The following is a 14,555-nucleotide window of genomic DNA, read 5'->3' on the forward strand; positions in this document are numbered from 1 at the left end:
GTGTGACAAGTGCTAAAATTTGAGAGTATATATGCATGAAATTAATGCACCTCCAAGTAAACCGATTTAATTAAATGCTTATAATCCTTTCAAATGACAACTGAAGTGGTTAAACTGGCATCAATAAAAACAATTTTAGCATTTTATTTACTCTTTTTAGAAAATAATGAGCTATACAAACTTCATTATCTGCCCTTTTCTTTCTCATGTGTACTAATAATGTACATTCCTAGAAGAAGATTCGAAAGTCCAGTAAAACGCATAAGGACTAATGTGTGGAGACTAAATTGCGATTCAAATTGCTATTACCCTCAAACTGGCTAAATGAAACTATTCAAGGGTTTTTGTGTTTCACCCCTAAAGTTTTCATCAACATCGCTTTGCAGCCTTTGTGTTTGTGAACTGTGCCTTTTTTGTTTGTTTGTTTTTTTTTTTTTTGTTCTGGTCTAACACAACCTTACATTGAATTTTGTATTTTGTTTATTTGTTTGGTACAAGGGAGATTTAGCATAGAGTGATAGTCGCATTCATTAATCCATGCCAATGATTACTTCTGTGAGATTGGGACAGGCATTAAAAACTCATAGTTACAATTGTCTCAATCAAAAATCATTACTAACCCTGTACTATTCTATTCCCAATTTTTGCAGACGTTGCTAGCTCTTCTCAATACTTGCTTTGGGAAGAACATGAGAAAATTTATTCATAGTTTTGAGCATTCATGTAGAGATCATTTTGCATTGAATTCTCAGGGGTTAAAGGGATATACACAGTAGCGGTGTTAAAGCTCCATGAGTAAGGGGTCAATAGTCACTTGGATCAATAACATGTAGTTTACGTTTCAATTCAATTATTGGTTCACAGAAGAAAATTAGTATAATGCAGTTGTTGTTCTAAAATTTTGAATCCTTGTCCGTTCAAGTGGTATTTATTACTTTTTCAAATACGATGGTGGAAAATTTTATATTTTTAGAAAGAGAGTAAAGGGAAATTTTTCCCATAATTTAATTAAGGGTTGAAAAATTATGAAAATTTGAGGGGGTTGGGGGGCAATTTGTCTGCCTCAGTAGCCTGGCTCTGCCCCTCCATATGCACAGTAATCTATGTGATCAATCAACATTGATCAAACATTAGAAAGAAATATGAACAATAATTGCACTTGTTCAACTGTTGGTATTGGTACAAAATCAGGAACGACAATCTTACATAATCTTTTTTAGCCAGAAACATAGCTTGGAATACATTCCTGGATCAGGAAATGTAAGTGTTGTGGAAACAAATACAGAACATAAATAATGACAATAGGTAGAATAAAATGCAGGATGAAAGATTCAGTAACAAAAGGCTCTGAGCTTTAGATCTGCATGAGCTCTTCAAACGTTTTCATTGCAGCAGCTGGCAACCCCAGAAGCACATTGATGCTTTTCCTTTCTCTTCCATGAGACAGAAACAGGCTTACTTCCTTCTCTGGAAGGGCTACAGGCCCTGATAAAACAGGTTCCCCCCATCCAAAATCAGTAGTATGGAAAGATAGCCTAGACCAGGTTGTGATGAGAAGCGTTGCAGTCAAAGAAGGCCTTACTCTAGTTGCTTCGAAGTAGTCTATAGCAGATCTCATATAACTGTCTGTGACAATTTGGACTGATTCTTGGACTAGCTTCACTGCAAATGAAAGTGGATTCCCGACTAGCTCACCCGCGCTGCAAAATGAATTTGTAAGCACAATTCCATTGCCAAAGTAGCCTTCTGGAATTGGGGGATCAAATCTTGATCTTCCATCAACTGCAAAGAGAAGTTTTGTCTTTTGATCAGGCTTCATCTTCAGGGCCTGGCTACGAGATCGCCATATGAATGCTGACAGGGCTTCAAATGTGGTGCATTTGGCCAGAGCTCCATCTTCCAAAGCTTTCCTTTTGAGCTTTTCGAGTTTTTCTGGGTCAAAACAGAATGACCTGTAGTGCATTTCCTCCTTGTATAGTTCAGCAGTATTTGATGTGTCATCAATTTCAGCGAATTCATGATGGGGAAATTCTATCTTGGGAGGATTTCGGGCTTTGAGTATGGTTCTGTCCATAAATGGAGGCACTTTTAAAGGCAGTCCTCTGGCAACTTCACCCCAGGAGTTGACAAATTCCATTGCACCAATCCCATCAAACATGCAGTGGTTCATGCACAGCCCAAGAACAAATCCTCCACACTTGAACTTAGTCACCTGTAGAGCAAAATCAGTTATCACTCAAAGACCTTAAATTTCCAGGGTAAAGGAACAATAAACAGCAGGGCAAGCCATACCACGTAAGATTGCACTATTGCAATAATTTCTGTTATGAAAGCTCTACCGAACTTTCAAGGATAAAATGTAAATTCAGATGCTCCACTTCTTTTCTTGATCATGTAATATACATGTGACATTGCAAAAGCCTAATTCCTGAATCAAAATCTTTTCCTCTTTTTTTATTCGCGGCCTTTTTCTTTAACCACAGAGATTTGCTTATATTTTAGTTATTCAAAGATGTAAGTTTGCTGGAGCTAATACTCGAAATAGAAGTTAAAGACATGTTGTAACCTGAGCAGCCAAAGGAGGAATCTCCAGTACGTTTTTCGCCCCTGGAACATCATAAACCAGCTTTCCGAGAGTAACAGGATCAGGCTTTGTGTTGTCGCCGATGTCTTCAATGGTGCAATCTGCTTCAGCCTCAACAAAGACAGCCCCTTCTCCGGTACAATCCACTATCAGCTTTCCCTCAGGACTAATGGTTAAACGCCCTGCAAGAGGGTGGTACTGAACAAGAACCTTTGATAAAGCATCCTTGATCATCCTTACAGCTTCCTCATTGCCCTTTTCCCCTGATTTAAAGCAGTAAATTGTACGAACAATCACCGCAATGTTCTGATCAAGATTTGAGAGGAAATACAGGCCCTTCTGTGTTTCTTCAGCTGGAGGGATCAAAGTCGGTTGTCCCTGCTTGACGGTGAGCTCAAATGTGTTGCTCTTACCATTCTCCATTGCTAAAATTGTTCAAATGACACAATCCTGAGTCAAAACACCATGTTAGTGAAATTCAAAGAGATGAAATTTGTGTGTTTCGAGTGTTTCATTCATGCAAATTGCATCAGTGGAGATAAAATCTCATGACTTGTTTAAAACTAGTAAAGACGGTCGAGAAAAAAACATGTTCAGATATTTTACCTTCAATAAGCACTCACTAGTAAAGAGAGCTTTTCTATCTGTTGGCTGTGCTAAACTGAGAATATCATGTTTTGGGGAAAGGGATTCAAGGAATATATAGGAAGACAATTGCTTGCAAAATTTGAAGATTGTTAAGTTTTGGTTAACAAAGATGGTCCAATGAAAATGACTAGTACTTTATGATTGGCAAATTTAATTGCTTAGATTCTTCTTGTAGACTTCTAGAGAAAGAAGATATTAGACTAATATATATCTTTTGCTTTGTGTTTGGGGGGAGGGGGGGGGGGGGGGTTGTTAACATTGCCTATTAATTCTTATGTACGTAATCCCATTGTACTTTTGATTTTAGTAAATTTTGTTTTGGTCATTTGGTGAGGACAAATTCTATATACTCATATTGGTATGGTTAGGCTACTAGCCATGGAACAAAATTTTAGTAACAGTCAAGAGAACATGGCGTAGTAGAGAAGATCCTGTGGGGTTGGTTGGTAGGGTTGGCGTCCAAATTTTGATTACTTGATGCATCTAAAATTTGATGCAGCAAAATGCCACGCTACCCCAGATAATCACTTTATTCCTAGTCACTTCACTTATAATATAGCATAACAACAAGAAAAGCAGATTATGATCAAATCTCCACAACATTATGGTTTTGTAATTAAGTTGGCACTTTTTTGGCCTGGATTGATGGCAATTCACCCCTACATTACTCAAGGATCAAAAAGTGTTTTGGGTTTCTTGAGGGTTATGCTCTGTTGAAAACAGCCAAGGAGAACATGTTACAGCATCAAGGCATTATTAGCTAATGTTGGGATTTTTATTATTTTCCCTTTTCCTTATTTTCTCCTAAAATCTCTTCCTCTCCATTACAAGTCCTTTTCTTTTTTCTTCTTTCATCTCACTCTCTTCCTCATCTTTCTCAATACATTTCATGCTAAGTTACATATATCTTCTTTTCACGTATGACCTAAATTAGAGGAATTTTTTATTTTCTTATGTATGTATTGAAAAGAGGAAAAGAAGACCACAGTTCTGCATGGGTTTACCTCTAACTTTCTGTTAGGATGATTAGTTAGTTAATGGTGTGTAAGCACAGCCCTTTTTGATCTTTTAATCTCTGATAAGTTGACAATTAGATTGAGCAAGTTGCTATATGGAAATTCTGAAAAAGATAGATTATGTAAGAACAATAATAATAATGATTTGAAAGCCATAGCTGAAAGTAAAAAAAAAAAACCCATATATCTCCTGTGCGTTGATATTGTAGCCTAACAAACTCAAACAAAAACTTTTAAATCTTAGATTAGAACAGAATAGCAAACTTAAGAACTTGATATATGAGTTTGGTTTAGTTGGTGCACACCCTACCCTCATCCAGAACGACTGCACTTACCTAACTTAATCACAAGGTTTTTGTTCATTATTGCAAAAAAAAAAAAAAAAATTTTTTTTGGGGTTTATCATTGCAAATTTGGTAACGTTGAGGGACAAAAAAATTTACTTTCAAATTTTTATTTATTGCTTGAAATTAGGGCGAAATAAAAGACTTTTTGCTCACTTACATTAGCTTAGTAGCACTGCCAAAAAATAATTCCTAATTATGCCAAAGCTATGTTTTGAGTAATAATCACGAAATTAGTCAATATCTGAGCAATATTTCAGGGCAAAAATCCAGTGCTATTGGATTGGCTTTCTTCTTCTCTTCTTCGTCTTCTTCCTCTTCCTCTTCCTCTTTCTTCCCTCTTTTTTTTTTTTCCCTATTGATAGCTATAATTGGGAGAAATAGTCCCAAATTGTGATCTCAGATTCTGACGCATATTCTCACTTCTGAATTCAACAACATTTAGACTTTATCTGAGACTATATTATGCAGACAAGACAATTTTGCTTCTTCCCTTGCTTTCCTGTTGATAGCTATGATTGTGAGAAATAGTCCCAAATGGTGATATATCAGATTCTGACGCATATTCTCACTTCTGAATTCAACATTTCGACCTTATCTGAGACTATATATTATGCAGAAAAGACAATTTTCAGATTGCAATAAATTTGTCATTCGATTAGTGTTTCGATTGGATTTTTCTACCAAAAAATTTTTATGTTTTCCACAAACACGTTTCTAAATCACATTTGATCTCACATATATCAAATCGTTACAATATATTTTTCTACAAAGCTGCAGAAAATATCAATCCAAACATTTTTACAGAACCATCCAACATTTTTAAGATAAACTTAAACCATACATGCTGTGCAAGGAATCAAGGACAGCAGCACCAGTGGAAACGTCAGGTCAAGGATATACATATGATCAGAACACACCCACTATGACGTTAAAATGCAGCCAAAACCCACCAGAGACAGAAATCCCTTTTATTCTCTTATCAAGAAGAACTAATTAAGAACAAAACTATCATAGTTATCAGATAACAAGTAAGACAGATGATCTATGCATCGGATAGATATCATACTCATCAATTTGGAATTAACAGACATTGATGAAATGATTTTTAACGCCAACCACCTATGATAGATGGTAAAATCCCACTTATGAGAGATGGATTTCATCAGATGGATTTGATATTCTTTTCCTTTAACTACGAGTAGTCTGCGTTTACTTAATGGAATCATGTGTGTTCCTGTGCAATTGCTAGATTAATATATACAATTATCTATAGAGGAAATTTTTAGGAACACAAAAGGTGTCATTTCAACTTGTGCTTTAGATATTGTTTACATTTGATTTTACAACCCTTTTTTTTTTCTCTTTTACATTACAGCAAGGTTATTTAATTAATTTTTTTTTGTTTGTTTTATCAAGCTATAGCACGGTTATTTTACCTACTCGAAGGATTTAGGTACTTGCTTAACACAATCATATCCGAAAATTTACTGTACTTTTTTTTTTTAATTGTGGAGGAATGTAGTTTATTCTATTTTTACAATGATTCCACTAAGTAAACTAGAAATAGGATAGCAACTTGACAACGACGCTATTTCCAAAGCAAGCAAGAAGAATGCATCCAGGAGCAAGCATCTTGTTAATAACTGAAAAACCAAAATTACTACTACAAGCAAAAGTAAAGAGAGTTGCACAAATTACAGGCTTAATGGCTTGCAGCGCATCAATATCAAAATGAAAACTCAAGACATTGAAGATGAGTAAAAGACCGTCCTTTCAAATCCACCCTTCTCACTGTAAAATGTCTCATCTATGTGTCAAAGAACAGTATAAAAATTACAAATCTAAGTCCACTGTGAACCCACTTCTGGAAAATTTCCTAGGTGTTTTACAGAGTTTAACATCAAATAAATACAACTACATCAATTTCATGCTCAAGCTATAAGCTAAAGATAGGAAGGGGATTAGAATGTAAAAAATCCCTAATGGTGAGATTTCATCCAAAGTACAGACACACAGTTAAATGTTATATGATACAGGTGACCTATTCCGCCTTCATCTGTAAGAAGTTTGACAGAAGGAAATGATACCGCAGTTGCAGTTGTGCTGCACACCCCCATCTGATAAGAGTCCCTTGTACAACGCTTCTCATCATCATACTGAACAACTAATTCAAACTGATACTTTCCTCATCCACGGCATATGCTTGGATTTTAAATTTAAGCATCATTGTCATCATCCTCATCTTTCTCATGATTACTCCCAGCCTCAGCTTCCTCATCTTCTTCCTCATCTTCCTCGTCAGTCATGTTATTTATAACCTCAGTAATTATAGCCTTAACTTCAGACTTTCGGTGCATTAGATCCACTCCAAAGTGGGTTCCTGAAGGCAATAAAGTCAACCAACTTAGCAACCACAAGTGTAACTTAAAGAGTACGAATCATATGATTCCATTAAAAACATACCAAGTTGCCTGAGAATATCAGATAAGGTTGCCTGCAATTAAGCAAGTACAAAGATTAATAATAGACTCCACGCTGTCAGAAATAATTATGCTCCATAGAGAACAACAGAGACCACTTACAGTGTTAAAATCCACTTCCTTCAAAATGGCAACTACTACTTTATGCATTTCCTCATTGCTGGGTTCTGCCTTAGCCTTCTTGTCACTCTTTGATTTCCCTGTAAGTCTCAAAGCAAGTTATAACATGTTCACAGCATACCAATGGACGTGACGTTCTTTCAGAAATGTGAACAATCATGCAGCAAATATTTGCAACAACTATGCCCAGATGCAATTACGCCACACAATTCATGCATCTTGGAACTTTCAAAAAATTGAGTGAATTTTACAACCAATCTCATATAAGGTCATTACTCTTATGAACTAACATCAATAACATACTAACCAGTAGTCAAGCATAAACGCTAGTAGTCCAAAATCAAGGACAGAATCCTCAAACATTCCGAAGCCATACAGTGCAATGCATGGATGCAGTAAAATGATAATGATGAATGGCAATAACACTCTGAACTATGCTGTCAGTATTTGAATAAGATTTTGGATCAAACTATATTAAACAATAAACAACACACCTTGATCTTTTCCTGAACCCTTTGTCGAAGAGTTGCTTGACTGCTTAATACTTGTAGCTTTTTCTTTCCCAGAAGCATCACGTACTTTCTCGCTGTCCTTTTCAACCTTCTGTTTCTTAGAAGATGAAACTTTGGACTTCTCCTTTGAGTCAGATTCAGTAGCAACTTTCTTAGATCCTGAACTCACAGTTTTTTTGGCACTTTTACCAGAGGTTTTGGGAGATTTGGCTGGGCTCTCTTTCTTCACTGCCTTAGACTTCTCCCTGTTATTACCACCAGATTCCTTCTTCACACTCTTCTTAGAAGCACTTTTCTCACTTGGCTTCTGCTTGGGTTCCTCATGATCTTCTTCAACATCTTCATCTGACTTGCTCTGCTCATTATCACTTTCTGCTTTGACAACTGCATCACTATCCTCATCCCCCAAAGATTCTTGTTTGCTGTCAGAATGCTCAAACGCATCATCTTCTTCATCCTCAGTTGAGGAACGCTTGCGCTTTTCCCCAACTTCAGAATCCTGTTTTTGTTTCTGAAATTGAGTAGAAATAACATTACCAGTATTGGCAACAAACAAAAAAAAGCCAAAGAAATCGGAACAAAACCATGACCTGCCAAATGATCTATGTATTTGATAACATACTACATGCTTTCAAGATACTAAAAACTAGTAGCACTTTGATCTCAAAAAACTAAATTTGATAACCTTTCTCATGATTAAAAAAAAACATTTTCTGTGCAGCACAGCAGGACTTACAGAAATATTATACAGGAAACTGGCATCTTAGCTTGACAACAACGAAACTTCAGTATCTTGAAGCAGATAATAAATATTACTTAATGGACCCTGAAGGGCCACTTCCTTTTACCTGGCTTATCTAGTCAGAAATTAATGGAATCACAAGGCTGTTTCCAAAAGAAAACAGCTGGATTCAGCTATGAGTTACTTGAAAGATGAAAGCAAAGGAAACTATACACACCAGACCATAACAGTCAAATCAGACATCTCTCAGTAATCCCAGAGACAAATGTTACAATCAATCTCTAAACCCAAACAAAGAAAATAAAAAAGTTGAAAATTAATTCTGTTACAACCTAGGCCTGGACAACATAACAAGATCATCCATGATCCAGGAAAGAATGAAGTTGCTCACAAAAACTTCATCCTAACATACGTAAACAGACAACTCAAGATAAACTCCAGAAACCCCTCTTGCTAAACAACAGCAAAAATTCCAATTATACCACTATCCAAACCCATCAAAAGTAGGACCATACTCGCTGGAGAACACTACACGAAATCCATTTTTGTGGAAGGAACATCCCATTAATGCCCCAAGCAAGCAGTTCCAGTAGCTAATGACAAAACCCTTTGCTCTAACTGAAACTCTACCATTCTCCAGTAAGAGTCTTCAATCTTGCAGGGCATTTATTTTAGTTGGTAAAAGAGATGGAGAAAAGAACAGTTATTGCTTATATCATCTACATGCCAAAAAGAGATTCATCCACAAGCTATGTAAATTATCATGGGTTCCTTTTACCAAAGAAAAAGCTTTCTGATAACATGACAAACCAAAGAAACATTTAGGCATCCTCCATTGGCAAGTACAAAGACAATAATCTACTTAAATGACCCAGAATGTCCACTGATTACTGGAAATACATTGAATTGGCATTGTAAATACAATACCACCCATTCAACAGGCTCATCTACGTGAAAAATCTATATGTACCAGATCTTTTCCCGTACACTGTTCTGGCAATCATATAAATGACACTAACCTTTGCTGACTTTCCTGTAGCTGCATCCGAAGAGCCTGAAGTTTTACTTGTTGATGCTTTCACCTTCCGTCTCTTACCCTTCTGAGATAAACAAACAACTTTAAGAACAAGAATGACATATTAACTCTGCAGGAAAAGACAGCCAAATATTCAACCGAAAAGAGAGAGAGAGAGAGAGAGAGAGATGTTTGAGTAATCACCTGTTCCTGGTCAGCAAGCAAAACCTCTGTGGTAGCATGTGGGGATTCCAAGAACTCCAATAACTTTGCTGAAAGATCTTCCTACGGAAGTGTACAAGATTGATTAAAAATAAATGGATGCTTCAACAAATAACATAACCATCAGGGAAGTAAGCGGCAACTTGCCTTCTTTGCAACAGCTTTGTTCAACCGAATATTGAGGATATCACAAAAGACAAACAATCTGTCCTTAACACATTTGTCAAGCTTCTCCTTGACTTTTGCCCTTTGCTTTTCCTCCTGAAGACGTCAAACAAGGAAGATTATATAATGTCAGCATAATGATCAGTACATCACAACCCATTCATCTAGGCGTACACATAAACTTGCTACATCAGATTACCCACTTAAAATATACCCAAGTTCACAAATTATTCATGACTATGGCTTTGAAAAAACAGAAGCAAAAACCATACAAAGAACTTGATCTTTTAGCTTATGGTGGAAAGCAAATGAACAGAATAAAGTAGAATACTTGTCCTTAAAAAATTTTCTCCCAGTTACCCCAGTTTCAAATGACAAGGACCTTCCCAGTTTTAGATCCATCTTCAGATTCCCACGTGTCCACAAGGTCAATGGCTCATACAGACTTATTAATTATCATGCAGCAGCAGGATAGTTGATTTGTCAACCCAATAGATCCAAATACAACCAATTGGCATAACATGCTCAAGGCAGTTGGATGATTTACAGCCAAGAACCACTGATTTCATGAATAAAACAGCACATGTGAACACTTAACAGCCATCAGAAACTGCACAACCCACAGCAAGAGAGATACAAATCCAACCATTTCACATAAAAAGCTTTACCAAAAAGACCAATAATAACAAGAAATAAAGGACCAAGAGTTCCACGTGATTTTTACCTCATTTTCTGTCCAGACAAAGCCTGAAAACATGCCTATGTTTTTCTTCAAAGTCTGTGCCTGCATCACAAGACAAAAATACTTTACAAGGACAAAATACTTCTCATTCCCAAATGAGCTTACAAAAAGAAAGTGACAAGTACATAAGGCACCATACGCATACCATTTGGCAGCCATTTCTAGTTTAACTACAAAATAGCTAATTGAATAATGCAATCCTAAAAAAAACAATGAATATTTTGGGTTAAAAAAAAAAGAAACTCACCCTTCCTTTCTTGCCAAAAAGAATGTAGTGAAGCATCTGTAGAGTGTCATCAGCTTTTCTTTTTGATAGCTTATATGCCACTGAAACAATTCACAAGATCAATCTTAAAAGGTGAAACCTTTTCCAAGGAAGTATAACATATAGACAATAACACAACAGCCACAAGCGAAAGAAATTCTACTATGCTAGGGACAAAAGGATCTAAGAAAACTAAATAATCCAATTTAGCAACAGCAATAACAAACACTAAACTAAGGCATTGAGGAATTCTAAGAAGTTAAAAATGAATGTGCCTACAAGATACCAGGAAAAGAAGCCTTTGACCACTTATCCTTCCAATCTGCTAAAACTATTCTCAAATATCAACAGACAGAACCATATCAGGCATACGATTTACAAATCTAATTTTACTCAATAAGATAACAAAGTCAAAACCTTTAATTGTAACTTACAAAACTCCAAATCAATTTGTCAGCAAGTTTCCAAATTATACCTCCTATGCTGTGGTAAACACGATGTAGCTACAATAGGTTTCCCTTCTTTCAACATAGCCAGAATATAGGCATTTCAAAGATTTCTGACCAAACTCATGAGAAACCTTAAATTGTGAATTAATAAGAGTTCATAGGCCCTTTCTTCCTCCATGACTAGTTTTCTGTGCTATCAATAAGACTGAATCAACATCTTTTAGCCACCATGATAACACCAACAAACAGAGAACTCACCTAGTACTAAAACCCTTAAAGCACCACTGCACACCGAAAACCACAAAAAAGAATTTAACCCTGCTCAGGCTTAAATCTCAGAGCTGTCTCCAGACAGTCACAATTCATAAACCACTCTTTGAGTTCTCTTTCCTGGACACCCTGAATCTCAACATTCATTACAAAAATTAAAAAAGGCATACTTGGAATGTCCACAACAAAACAGAAGCATTCTCTTGCATGGGAATGACAAGAACCACCTAGAAAACTTGTACTATTGTACATAGACATAAACATCTACACCCACCGACAACACAGTACCCAGACAAAAAGAAAAATCACTACAAGTCTAAAACTTTAATCCATGAGAACAATAAAGGCCCTAAGCTTCTGACACCAACCACATCATGACAACTTTGAATTATTCAGCTTATGAATATGCAAGATAACCACAATTACGGGTCGAACAAGCCTCAAATAGTCAAACTCATAAAACTCTTAACTATTAACTGCATTTCACTGAACTAAAATAAAATTATCACAGTGAAATGATACCATTAGGAATGTCCTTTAGCGGCGTGCCTTGACCCTGCAAAAGGAAAAAAAAATTACACAAAAACCAAATGAATTTCGAAACAAATTTTGCCAATTAATTCACTTAATAGTCAAATCCCATACTGAAAGAATAAAAAATCATTGCCTTCTCAATAGCTATCGGTTTTGGCGACGCACTCCTTGCGGCAGAAGTCTCGGTATATCTCTCCACAGTCTTCCTCTCCCTGGTGGGCCTCTCAATCGCCGGTGTCGCCGGTGAAACCTTCTCTTTCACTTTCTTAGCGCTCTTCTTCACTTTCTTCTTCTCCTTCTTATCCTCCTCTTCTTCTTCTACCTCAACTTTTTCCTCTTCTCCATCCTCCTGCTCTACTTTCTCCTCTTTCTCTTCCTTCTTATCAACTTCCATCTCATCTTTTCCTCCCTCTTCTTCCACCTCTTTATCCGGCAACTTCTCTTCACCCGCTGCGGCTTCTTTTACCCCTTCTCCACCATTTTTCACAGCAGCATCCGGATCCTCCTCTTCCTCCTCCTCCTTCTCCTCCTTTCCTGGCTGTTTCTCCTCGAGGGTTTCTTTCTCAGAAGCCATGAATCAAAATTCACCAACAAAAACCAAAAGGGCTTGTCGGGAGAACAAAAAATTGACAATAGATTATACTACTAGGAAATAGAGTAAAAGTAAAACCCCTGGTCTGGGATTTTAGGGCTTTAGGGGAAAAGGGGGTTTTGGTATTGGGTTAATTTTTTGATCGTTCGAAGAAGAAATCGAGTGAGAGTAGGGGATGAGAGAGGAAGCGGTGAAAGCATAAAAATAAAATGACGAGAAAGGGGTTTTGGGGGGAGGCAAATTTTGGGGAAAATTTTGGGGGAGGCGGGGAGATTTGTGGTTGGGTGGGAGGGGGCTTGGAGTTTTGAAAATTTTCGCGAAATTCGGTGCCGATTCAATTTACCGGGTTGATTCGCCTAGTTGGCTCAGTTGAGCTTTTGGGGATTTGGGTCTCTCCGGTCGCCTTTCTCCTATTTGCTGCAACTTTGATTTGTTTCCCTCTATTCAATGAAGATAATGGCTTGAATTTTAAATTTTTGAAATTATTATAATTTAATGGTCAATAATACTCATTTTACATTTCAACTCTAAGGTCAATAAAACTCAATTCAGTAATTAAATTTAATAAATTCAGATTTAAATATATTCAAATGTATTTAATAACTAAAAATTAAACATTTGAATAATTAAGTGATACTAAATTTTTTAGACAAAACTTACTCTAAAAAATAAATGATAATCTATTCATTTATCACTTAATATGATATATACTCAAATGTGTTAAATTTAGTACTTAATAATTTAATACATTCAAATTTTAAATTTCAGTTTTCAAATTTCAATTTTATCAAACGTATCCTAAATTTAGCTTAAGAGTATGATACTGGAAAAGAGCCTGTAAAAGTCCTTATGTAGTATTATTTTATGTATGGTTGTCGTTTTATCATTTATGAAACTTTGGGCAACTATAATTGTCTTATATTCGATCATTATATTATCTAGCGTATAATTATAATATTATATTATTATACTGAATATATGTTAAATATTTATTTATTTATAGTAATATTTAAAAATATAATAATATAATGTGATTGTGTACCAAATAAAGAAGCAAGTATGAGAAGCATATAAAACCGGATGAAAGCACAACAGCGTGTATTATATTGTCTGACATTAATGCAAGGGAAACGCAAATGGACTATGGGCCTGTTTTCGACCAATGGCAGATTTATTCATTGGTTAGTGGGAACACGAGCCGCTAATGACCAGAGAACAATTTTTTTCTAGGCATAGAACTTTTTAAAAATAAATAAATAATTTTTATTTACTTTTTTATCAATATGCTCATACTAATCAAAAGAAAACATATATTTGATAAAAAAAACTATCTGAACCCAGATAATAGATAGAAATTCAATATAAATATGTATCCGTGAGTGATTTGCTAACAATTTCTCCTAATATACATAATCCATCACTTTAATGATAATTACACGTACAAACTTAATACCTTAAGGGGCTTAGTGAATTAATCTAAGATAATTAATGAGTTGTAAAACATTGTTGGTTAATTATATCCTCTTGTTTTAATTATTGAGTATTTATGTCACTATTTCATATTTCTTACTAGGTGTCTATTATTATTTCCATACTACTATTATTTTTTTTCATTTGATTTTGATTTTTTTCAAAGACAGTTTTACAGAAGTCAAATTGAAATAAAAAGCCATGTATGTTATACCCTCTAATTTTGCCTTTTTTAAGCTTTAGAACAGTTAAATACCAAGTGAAAATAGTTGAGAACATCACATAACAAATTTTATAAAAGAAGTTACAAAGACGAGTCCAAAAAATCAGTTGGGTACATGTTTTTATAGGGGTGAGCAAAATTATCCATTAACCCGAAAAC

The 14,555-nt window shown here is 35.6% G+C and overlaps 2 protein-coding genes across 5 annotated transcripts; both read right to left on the minus strand.

Annotated features, from left to right (window-relative positions):
* Positions 1-1,143: 1,143 nt before the first annotated feature.
* On the minus strand, positions 1,144-3,650 carry LOC113739802 (omega-hydroxypalmitate O-feruloyl transferase-like). Its single transcript, XM_027267141.2, has 3 exons — positions 3,191-3,650; positions 2,567-3,034; positions 1,144-2,212 (listed from the first exon to the last, which is right to left on the minus strand). The coding sequence occupies exons 2-3, from the start codon at positions 3,005-3,007 to the stop codon at positions 1,355-1,357; spliced, it is 1,299 nt and encodes a 432-aa protein (XP_027122942.1). The 5' UTR covers positions 3,008-3,034; positions 3,191-3,650; the 3' UTR covers positions 1,144-1,354.
* A 2,699-nt stretch (positions 3,651-6,349) lies between these two features.
* Positions 6,350-13,052, minus strand: LOC113739801 (DEK domain-containing chromatin-associated protein 1-like). 4 transcript variants are annotated; one of them, XM_072045897.1, is made up of 11 exons: positions 12,245-13,052; positions 12,100-12,133; positions 10,841-10,920; positions 10,576-10,635; positions 9,834-9,947; positions 9,669-9,749; positions 9,469-9,546; positions 7,690-8,218; positions 7,178-7,275; positions 7,059-7,089; positions 6,350-6,975 (listed from the first exon to the last, which is right to left on the minus strand). In XM_072045897.1, exons 1-11 carry the CDS (start codon positions 12,683-12,685, stop codon positions 6,812-6,814), a joined length of 1,710 nt encoding a protein of 569 aa, XP_071901998.1. In that variant the 5' UTR covers positions 12,686-13,052; the 3' UTR covers positions 6,350-6,811. The 4 variants fall into 4 exon arrangements, with proteins under 4 accessions (XP_071901998.1, XP_027122941.2, XP_071901999.1 ...); XM_027267140.2 differs by having other exon boundaries at positions 9,469-9,549; XM_072045898.1 differs by having other exon boundaries at positions 9,669-9,745; positions 9,830-9,947.
* Between the last annotated feature and the right edge of the window lie 1,503 nt (positions 13,053-14,555).

The sequence above is a fragment of the Coffea arabica genome, chromosome 4c, assembly GCF_036785885.1.
Source record: "Coffea arabica cultivar ET-39 chromosome 4c, Coffea Arabica ET-39 HiFi, whole genome shotgun sequence".
NCBI lineage: Eukaryota > Viridiplantae > Streptophyta > Magnoliopsida > Gentianales > Rubiaceae > Coffea > Coffea arabica.

Bases quoted from the DNA above. Each gene is read 5' to 3' on its own strand.
- LOC113739801 (XM_027267140.2), bottom strand. From the start codon at position 12,685: ATGGCTTCTGAGAAAGAAACCCTCGAGGAGAAACAGCCAGGAAAGGAG. The intron at 7,276-7,689 runs GTGTGTTGTTTA...TGAGACTTACAG, and splicing joins GGGTTCAGGAAAAGATCAAG to GGAAATCAAAGAGTGACAAG. The intron at 7,090-7,177 runs GTAAGTGGTCTC...GCTTAATTGCAG, and splicing joins AGGAAGTGGATTTTAACACT to GCAACCTTATCTGATATTCT.
- LOC113739802 (XM_027267141.2), bottom strand. From the start codon at position 3,007: ATGGAGAATGGTAAGAGCAACACATTTGAGCTCACCGTCAAGCAGGGA. The intron at 2,213-2,566 runs GTTACAACATGT...TTTGCTCTACAG, and splicing joins TTCCTCCTTTGGCTGCTCAG to GTGACTAAGTTCAAGTGTGG.